Here is a 9,946-nt window from a genome sequence, read left to right as displayed (position 1 = left end):
CAGGGTACCCAAGTGCGTGTATCTGAAGTTACTGGGTTCTGAAAAAGCAGTCTCGGTCTCCAAGCGCCCGCACTCCCACAGGCACCCCCGGGGCTGGGCGAGTGAGCCGCATCTCAGGCAGAGGCGACGCATGGCGGGGCGCTCCCTTCGGCCGTGAGGCTCCTTGCGAGGTGGGATCCCGCTTCTCACCGGTGCAAAAATGAGGGAGGCTTGGAGTGTGGAAATATGCCCTTAACTAATACCAGGCCGAATTTTCATTTGTTTGGTTTTGGTTTAGTTTGTTTTTTGTTTTTTTTTTTTAAGAAATCGGGAGAGCAACCCGCATCGTTAATTCACTAACGAAAGCGGTGTGTAAGTGATGGCTTACGTTCGAAGAGAGTTTTCTCTCTGCATAAGAAATGGCCACCTTATTCTTTAGGGGAGATTAATAAACCCGTCCGAATCCATAATCTAATAAATACATCAGAGTACGCCCGAATATGCTGAAGAAGAAACTGGATCTGATCTGTCCTATAGGGAAATGGTCCGGTAGGGTTTTTCTTTTTTTTTTTTCCCTTGCTTTGATTTGTACAGTTTTTCCCCTCCCCCTCTGCACACACATACACACTCTCACGCACACATGCTGCAATACACGCTGCATATTGTGTCTGCCTACACAAGTTTTCTACTATAGTTGGAAACCTGTCTCTGAAACGCTTTGTTTTCGCTCAGCCTTTCTCCAGATACACCATTTTATTATGCGCCTTTTAAAATCAAATTGCACTGCAGTACCTGTTTATTCAATTTTCCAGTATTATCTCTTTTTTCAGGAGATTCTCGCCCGAGAATAACTGCGTGTGAGCTGAGCACAGCCCAGCACAGCTCCACAGCTTCAGGCGGCCGGAGCGGCTCTCTCCCGCCTGGAGCGGCCGGAGCTGCCGTGCGCCCCCCGGGTCCGGCCCCTCGGCCCGCAGGTGCCCGCGCCGCCGGTGCGCTCTCTGCCCTCAGCTCCGCTCCCGCGGCTGGTGCGCCGGGCGCGGGCATCCCGCAGGGCTGCCTCCGCTTCATTTGTTCAGCAGCATCATGCACCCTTCTTTCAGGACAGACGGGCTTCACCGGGGTCGGTGACAGCGGGCTCTCGGCTGATAGGAAAACCACGAATTTAGCTGCTGCGGGCTGCCTTTGCCTGTACACCTGGAAAGGGGCAGTGCCAAGTCTGATCTTCGCTTGCAGTAGTCACTTGTTTTTGACGAAGGAAAACAAGGTTAATATCTCTGAAACGGCCAAATTCTCACATCATTCGGGAACTGCCTCTCGATATCTGCTGGGAAATATCCCCCAGCGTACTGACCCCGCGCTGGTGGTTCTGTGGAGAGGTGACTTTGTCCACGATTGCTGTAACTTCCAGAGCTGAGTGACTGCCCTTCAGCCGCTAGTCCTTTCACATCTTGTACTTTATCTACCGTAGCATTTACACATTCAAAATCTACATAGGGGCTCGTCGAGCCCGAGCCCTCGGGCCCCGGCCACGGGGAGAACCGGTGCGGTCTCTGTCACCCACCCGGGCTGGAGGGAAGAAACCGAGTCCCGGTACACTGGGAAAGAATCCTCGGTGAGCTACGGGCTTCGATGGGGCTGTGTGGGGTTGGTAAGGTGGATGCTCACGTTTCCTGGTATAAATTAGCAGAAATGTATCCTACCGATTTATTTATTTTTCCCAGGGTGTTATAAAAGCCATTCTCTCTGGCTCTTGTTGACAAATAAGTCGTGAGCTACCTGACAGTGTTAGTCCAGTTGTTGCCCATATGTCTAAATACCCTCCTAGAGACGTCAGTGCCGTTTATAAAGAGAATTCCCTCAAATGAAAACCAGAAGGAAGATTTTTTTTTTTTAATCCTTTTCTTGTCCCCCAAAGCCACGTTACACCTGAGGGCTGTAACATACAGGGAAGATTTTTGTAAATTCAGTATCACCTTCCCCCACCGCAGCGATCGCTTTACAACATGACAGGGTGTGGGGAAGGGCGCGCTCTTTTCCATTTTTTTTTTTTTTACCCTTACCTTCACTAAATGCCTTGCGTTCGTGTTTGTTTAACGACGAGTCGCTTCGGTAAACAAGACAATCAAAAGAACATTTGAGACTACGTGGATACATTTCTCTGATGCTTGTAGACGCCTGGACACCCAGAGGAGTTGTTGAATGCCACTCTTTCCGTCTTTCCTTTATTTACCCAAATGAACTCAGGGAAAGCTTTTAACCGAGGGGAGATTTAAGGTGATAAGCAGCGAACAGACGAACTAGAGCCGGCCAAGGAGCAAAAGGGATGAGATGCCTCAAAGGCTAATTTTTAATTTTTTTTTTTTTTTTTTTTTGGGGGTTGATGTTTTTCTTTAGAAAACTGAGACCGTTTCTTCTTCCTCGAAATACTCCGACTGTTGCCTGCCAGTGCAATCTCATTTTAAACAGTTATTTTAGCCGAAGTCTCGCACTGACTGGTTTGGCAATTATGTCAGGGTTTTGAGAGTCTGCTATGGTTTTGAAATGACTCTACAACCCTTCTCCCACCACTCCAGGCACTCTCTCTCTGCTCTATCTACTCTGTTCAGGAGCCAGCAGTTTAAGGAGCAGCGTCATGTTTTTAGGGTTATTTTCCCCAGGGGACACACGAGATTAGGAGTAGTCCCGCTCCCCGGGAAAAAAAAGACCCCACGTCCACTTTGTGGGCAGTTTTAAAGCAGCTCTGTCTCCTAATGTAGGAGGATTTGGGTTTGAGTTTCTCCTTTTCCTTTTTTTTTTTTTTTGGGATTGTCTATTGTTTTGGTTTGTTGGTTCTTTTTGTTTTTTTTTTTTTTTTTCTTTTTTTTTTTTTTTTTTTTTCTCTGTATCGAGAAAATTAATTAAAATCTTTCTCCATCCTTCTCGCCTCCGCCGCGGGACCAGATTCACGCTGTCCCGCAGCGCATCAGCCCAGGGGAAAACCGTCCATGGTTAAAGTTGGGGGTGTCAGGGAGGGGGGGCAGCAGGGGACGTGACCGCAGCTTATTTCTCCCAAGCGCGACCACTTGCTCGGTGGGCTTTGGGGTGGGGAAATGTGCGTGGGTGTGTAAAACTGCGGCGATCCTCACCACCCGCAGTCCTGCGGGACCTCGGCCGCTCACCCCCGCTGCCCTGCGGAGAGGCGATGGCCAAAATGTACCCAGCCCAACGCAAATAATCCCCCAACAGGTACGCGGGGAGAAAGATGTCTGTGTGTATCCGTGTGTGCCCGTGGGGGTCTGTGCGTCCCCACTCCCCCCGGCGGCGCCGCCAGGTCAGAGGGCGGACACAGGGAAAGAGGGGAGGCGGGAGAGGGGTGGGAATGTGTCCGCCTGACGCCACCGCCCCCTCCGCCAGTGGGGGCCGGCCCAGGGGTGGCGGCGGCCAACGGGACGCGAGGCGGGTCCGTGAGTGGCGTTAGGGGCGGGCTCGGCCGGGTGGGAGGGAGGGGGGCCAAGGGGGGAGTTGGAGAGAAATGAAGTTGTGCTAAAAGGCTTTTAGCCATCAAGAAGTTATTAGGCATTTCTCAGCCGCAAATTAGGGATTCTTCATTAATACCAACTTCGCCCCCCCACCCCACCCTACCCCACCCCACCCCACCCCTCGTTATGTGAGACGGAGAGCCTGGGAGCCGATAAAGGGGATGGGGAGGCGGCAATGTCTGTCTGCCCATCGGTGCGAGGAGCAGTGACAGGCGCAAACTTTTCCCCGTGCCATTAATGAGCCAATTAAAGAGTTGGGCTCCTCACCCCGGGAGAGCTCTCTGCAGGCTGCCGGGCTCAGGGATTCAAGGTAGGTGAAAAGAAGATCACGACCCACCACAATCTGCTAGCCTCAGCGAAGAACCGCAGCGATGTGCGGTGCTAGGCTGTGGGTCGCTTCCCCACGGTGAAAAATGAGGAGGAAAAAAAAAAAAAAAGATAATTTGGTTGGAAAAATGTGATGTTTGGGTGGATTCCGGCTCGGGGCAGGGCTGGGCAAAGCGTGCCTCCCTTGGCTGGGGTGCAGCTGAGGTAGACACCCCCGATCCCAGCTGAGGAATGAGGACAGTAGCCGAGAAGAGGAGAAATTCAAAAGAAAGAAAGAAAGAAAAAAGAAAGAAAGGAAAAAAAAAAAAAAAGAGAAAAGAGAAAAGAGAAAAAAGAAAAAAGAAAAGGGGGAAACAAGCAGAAATACTCCGTGATTGGAGATGTGTCCTTCACTGAGGGTCTGGCAGCGCGGAAGGCGGGGAGGTCTGGCCGCCGCCGCGGTGCCGGCCCGCGGGAGCGCGAAGGGGCCGGCGCAGCCCCGGCAGCCCCAAACCCGCTAACGCCGGGAGCCGGGGGCTGCTGCTCTCTGCTGCGCTTTCGTTCCGGCCATGCAGGGCACACCTGGGCTGGGAAGTGAGAGGGCTGTGGGAGGAGAGTGCGGGGCAGGCTTCTCCACGGGCGCGCTAGATGGGAAAATACACTTTTTTTTTTTTTTTCTTTCCCCTCTGGTGGGAGAAAATACTACACCCACCGGCGGCTGGTTGTTGATTATTATTTCTCGCGGCTCTCTCACTCCAGGACTGCTCTCGTCTTCACAGAGAGAGGCTCCGGGGAAGTCACCCAGCGTCCTGGGGGGCAGCCCGCGGCCGTGCGTTTCGGCCCTCGGATTGACAACGGATCACGGGAAAAAACGGGATTACTATGACCCTCTTCCGAGGAGCTATGCTGCCCGCCATGAGTAGGAAAAAAGGCCAGAAATACATCGTTTGGTTGCTGTCTGGTGCCTCAATCTTCTAGCTTTTTTTTTTTTTTTTTTTTTTTAATGCAGTTGCTTGGAGTGCTGACCTGCATTGGATAAATGCCTTCCCCATCTAATTGACTCTGCTTTTCAGAGTATATTTACTTTTTTTTTTCTTTTTTTTTCTTTTTTTTAAGAACATCTTTACTCTTCAATTCTTGTTTGCATTTACACAACAGAACGGTTTTTCTGAGTAATGGCCGCGCTCAGAATCACAGCCTGATGCTCCGGAGAGATGAATTGCAGATGAGTTTCCCTTCCACCTTTGGATGAATCTCTGGAGTTTAAATTGTAGCAAGGAAGCGGGAAAAAAACACGATGAAAGAGAAGTCCAAAAATGCTGCCCGGACTAGACGGGAGAAAGAAAACAGTGAATTTTATGAACTGGCTAAATTACTACCCCTGCCCTCCGCTATCACCTCTCAGCTGGACAAAGCATCCATAATCAGACTCACTACCAGCTATTTAAAAATGAGAGTGGTTTTTCCAGAAGGTAGGTGGGAATGCCTATTCGTCTCTATTTTCGTTCTGATCCAGATGTCATTTATCACTTTTAAGGTAAAAAAAAAAAAAAAAAAAAAAAAAAGAAAAAGGTCAATCCTTCGGGGTGTGCTTGGAGACAGGGTGCCCTCCGCTGTCACTTCCCTCTGTTGTAAATACTTTCCCTTTAGCTCCTATGACAGGTTTGGTTGGAGACTTATGGTGCTTTTGTCAACACTTGAAGGCACTGAGCTCTGCTGCGTGTTCTGCTACAGCAAACCCGGGTTTTCTTTTCCCCCAGTCTTCCAGTCAAATGTTCATCCCCCACCAAGCACACGCGAGGCCTAAGAGGGCATGATTCACCCCTATTTATAGTAATTCTGCGAGGGCGAGTTAGTATATGGGTAAATATTTACATAAGTCTATGCAAAGTCCTAAAGCCCTAGTTCAGCTCTCGAGGAAAGGTGCGGTGCACAGGTACAGGACACGCGTGCAGGCGTGCTCACACCCAGGCTAAATAAATAAGTCGAGCACACTGAATCACATCATGTGTGTGAGTGCGTGGAGTCTCGTTCTGAGGATCACTAGAGCACTTTGAGGGCGTTAATCGACCTCGGAAAATTTTAGCAGGAGTTTTGCACCCAGACGTATTGAATCCCCCTGACCACCCAGTGCTGCAAAACCAGTGGCCCAGCCTAGACATGACTCTCCTCGACAGGCAACAGTAAACTTCACGTTGACTTCCACAGCAGCAACAGCCCGCCTGTCTAGCAAAAGAAAACTTAAGCGTCCTGAAGTGTCTCTTGCTTTTAAATAGTACCAGGATCTAAAACGATCGTCTTTGGCCTTCTAGATCGGCTGCCAAGAAAAACAAACAGAACAAAGTTAAGAGAGTCAGAATAAAGTTCTTCCGTGTTCTCACTCTATTGATTTTATAAGACGTAGGGGGGGAGAAAAAAATCACGAACCTTTTATTTAGATCAACTCGATGGAGTTGTGGTCTGTGTGAAAGAAAAGGTATCAAGAGGTTTTTGGTTTTTTTTTTTTTTTCCCTGACCTAATACAAAATTCGCTGCATCTTTTGTTGAAAAGCGAGTGTACATAGAAAACAACATAATATGTCCCCATGAGTTTTCTGTAGCTGTATCTCGACTCGGTTGGCCTATATTTTTTATAAATTAAGAGCGTGTATATGGCCTAGTTTTGTTTTGCTTTAGTTTTGTCTGATTTGGTGGGTTGAGGGGTTTTTAATTTTTTTCCCCCGGTTAAATGTGTGGACTACTGGTACTAATTCTATTTTTTAAAATAAAGATGCAATGTGGCAGTCGTTTGGATGGGGGAGGTAATCTCACACCCCCCTCCCCGCCCCAGGTTACAGATGAACCTTTATACCTAAAGTCCACGGCAGTAATTTTCAATCCAGTGCATTTTACAATGATTTCTTGAAATAACTTTCCATATCATCGAGTCACTTATAACCAAAGAAAGGGTTAAACGAAACCTTTAAAAATAATAATTAAAGTCTTCATCAATCCACTTTCTTCTTCTATTTGCTCTGCCACCTTGAAGATCATTATGCGGGACAATCCTGTTTCAAAGCAGACGGAGTTGTCCTTTATGCTGTCAGCGCATACTTTATAAAAATAAAGCTATTGCAAACCCTGATGCCCATGATGTTCCTAAAAGGATTATTAGCAATGATTTGTCAACTCCTGCGGTCTCAGTAGGCTACCTTTCTGCGTGATTTCGAGCAGGTCTCGTCAATTACTGGTGCCTATGTAGCGGGTTGTTTGATCAGAAGAAGCATATGGTGTTGCTTGTAGGCTGTGAGTAATCATGGGAAGAGAAGAATAGCTGATCCCCGTCCCTCGGTGGCAGCGCAGGATGCCTGAATGCCCTGGGGAACCGTGTGGCGAAGCGCGCCGGGGCCGGGGCCGCTGCCGGCCGCAGCAGATGCTAATTTGAGTGCGGAGGCAGCGGGGGCGGCTGAGCGGGGCTCGGGGGGCAGCGGAGCCTTCGCAGCCTCATTAAAGGCAAACTACGCATTAGAAAGAAAGGCAGGGAGCAGGCTGGGAAGGGCTCGCCCCTCCGAGGCGCTGCCGCGGGAGGCCCAGCGCCGAGCGGGCTGCAGACCCACGCGGGACCGCCGCGCCCGCATCCCCGGGGCCGCGCATCCCTGCGCAGGGCCGCGCTGCCAGCGGGGCACAAAGGCCCGAGAGCGGGAGTCGCAACGTGGCGTGGAGCCGGGAGGCTTCCCCGCTGTCCCACGCCGGCTCCCTCTCCCTCCCACGTACTTCCGAGGAGGCGGGGAGCGGAGAGCGGGGCCCGGCTCGGCCCCGGCCCTGCGGGTTTCCCTGCGCTCGCCCGTGCCGCTATTAAACACGAGCGAGGCGCCCACGCTGTGCCTGGCCCCACGCTCCCTGTGCGGGAGCCGAGCCCGGGTGATTTTTCCCGGGACCCTGGGGGACGCAGTGGGCTCCGGGAACGCGGCGGAGCAGCTTGGGCTCCCGCTGAGGGTGTGCTTGTGCTTGTCCGGCTGGTGCGAGTGTAGGGAGGCAAGGAAGCGAGGGGCTATTCTGGTTTTCCAGTGCCTCCACCCAGGAAAAAAAAAAAAAAAAAAGCCATAGCTTCTCTGGGAAAGGAGAACAGGTAGTGGCAGCCAGGGAAATGACGCACGGAAAAGACAATTCTTTCTGAACGGAGGAGGCAGGGCAGGGATGTTGGATGGATGTGCTGGGGTTCCTTTCGCTTGTATTTCCCTGGGGAGGAAAGCGATACATGCATAGGGACAGACCCGATGAGTTGGCCAAAACACTGGAGAAGGTTAGTAGGAGGCTCGGGAGCCCGGCGGAATGTCATGTCGTGCATTTAAAGAGATCTTGGAGGAGTCAGGGTAGAGAAACGTTGTCTCCGTAAGAGCGAGCTGCACTTTCAGAGTAACTCATATCCCCTCTCCCCGGTAGAAGAGCGAATTTCCATCTGCCCATAGAGTGCTTGCATAGAGTTGGTTGTAAATAATCACGTACAGAAAAATATACACTCCTCATCGCCGCGCACACGCGGGGCTGGGGACAGGGCGGAGAGAATCGGTGTGCGCTTGTCTGCATATTTTTGTGTCTGAAAGGTCCCTATAGAGAAAGAAGGTGGGTAGATTTCGGGTTCATTTTGGAAACAAGAGTTTTCTGGGAGTGAAACGCCAGGAGAATCACACACAAAATAAGCACGTGGGGTTTCCTTCTTACCCCCAGACATCTAAACATAAGGCAGTTGCACTGGACAAACTTGACAAACCGGACAGAAATTTTTCTACGGGCTTCTCTCTCGTAATTTTTGTGCAATTCTCACAAGTTATTGAAACGCTAGTGTTGTTCTTTCTGCCCCTAATTTCAGTTCATTATGTCTTCAGCAGATTAAACCTGCCAAGGACGAAAGTCCAAGACGCAGGTTTCTTGCATCGTTTCATTACTAAAACACTTCTTTTCAGGAGGAGAAAGCGTATAAGACCTATACTGCTTTTCGGTGATCAGACAGCTTTGGAAACAGTGAATATCTGCTAATTTTCTGAGGACCTTAAGGAAGAGTTTTAAGGGTTGTTTGTTTGTTTTTTTCAAGAAGAATTAATTAATTAACTCCTGATTTAACGTTCATTATAAATAAATACTAATATTTTAATTTAAATCGCTAATGTAAGTAATGCAAAAAATAGGTAGAAAAATCTCCAGGGTGTCAAAGGACTAAAAGATTTTTCCGCCAAAAACGATGCGATCACTGTTACTGTAGCGGGGTAATTCTTCACTGACCTTCGGCAGTATCCAGAAGGGAAGGGAGAAAAAAAAAATAATAAAACCCAAACAAAAAACACAGGTGGCACAATAAATAATTTTTGTTTGGGTTTTGTTTTCCTTTTTAGTCAGGAATATTTTTAAGGTCTTATTCTCCATCCGCCACCAGAGATGCAAAAGGAGGGTTTGCAGTCTGTCCTAGTGGGAAGGGATCGTTTTGGCGCAGAGAGGCGTTTGCTTTTCGAGACAAAAGCAGAGACTCCGTTTACATAAACTTTCGCCGAATCAGGATGGTTAACATTTCAATATTGAAACCCTTAACCTTGTTTTATTTTAAAGGGGGAAGAGATCAACAGAAAAAAAAAAATCCGTTTCCCACGTGGATAGGTGATTTAATGCTGTTTTTCTTGCTGCAAAGGGAAATGATTGAGCATTAGGTTTCAATGTTTATTTTCTTACAGAAGTTTTTCTCATTTAAGCAGCAGTTTACTCTCCACGCTGAATCTCTGTTTAATTCCAGTTTTGATGTGAACTTAAAATGTAAAGAGCAGAACTAAACTACTAGCAGGATCGTTGAAAAAAAACCCCACAGATTTATGTTTTAGAAGGAATACTTAATGAGAAGAGCGGGGGAAAAATCGTATTTCCTTTGGAAACATACAACCATTTTCACGTTGGAGAATATTTTTCAACTTGCATATAAACTGCGTGTGCGTTGGCGCAAATCCTTCCTTCCCCCATTTCTTCGAAATAAGGGCTACTTGAATTTGAGTCTTCTGGAGAAATGAATAAGTAGTTGGTGCTCAAAAATGCCCTGATTTTTTCCCCCTCTCTCCAATTTGGACATGGTTCCGTTTGTTTGCATTTCAAAGCGCAATTCCGCTACCTCGTGTTTGCCAAAA

At 48.8% G+C, this 9,946-nt stretch overlaps 1 protein-coding gene across 1 annotated transcript in view; it reads left to right on the top strand.

The window, feature by feature from the left end:
• Positions 1 to 4,971: 4,971 nt before the first annotated feature.
• The window catches only part of SIM1 (SIM bHLH transcription factor 1), a 44,720-nt gene continuing 39,745 nt past the window's right edge, over positions 4,972 to 9,946 (top strand). The window contains exon 1 of the mRNA XM_036380621.2: positions 4,972 to 5,275. Coding sequence (XP_036236514.1) covers positions 5,101 to 5,275 — 175 coding nt within the window. The 5' untranslated portion in view covers positions 4,972 to 5,100. The remainder of the gene's footprint in view (positions 5,276 to 9,946) is intronic.

This window comes from Molothrus ater, chromosome 3 (assembly GCF_012460135.2).
Source record: "Molothrus ater isolate BHLD 08-10-18 breed brown headed cowbird chromosome 3, BPBGC_Mater_1.1, whole genome shotgun sequence".
Lineage (NCBI taxonomy): Eukaryota > Metazoa > Chordata > Aves > Passeriformes > Icteridae > Molothrus > Molothrus ater.
The sequence above is the reverse complement of the archived record's forward strand: the minus strand, read 5'-3'. Positions and strand labels throughout refer to the sequence as shown.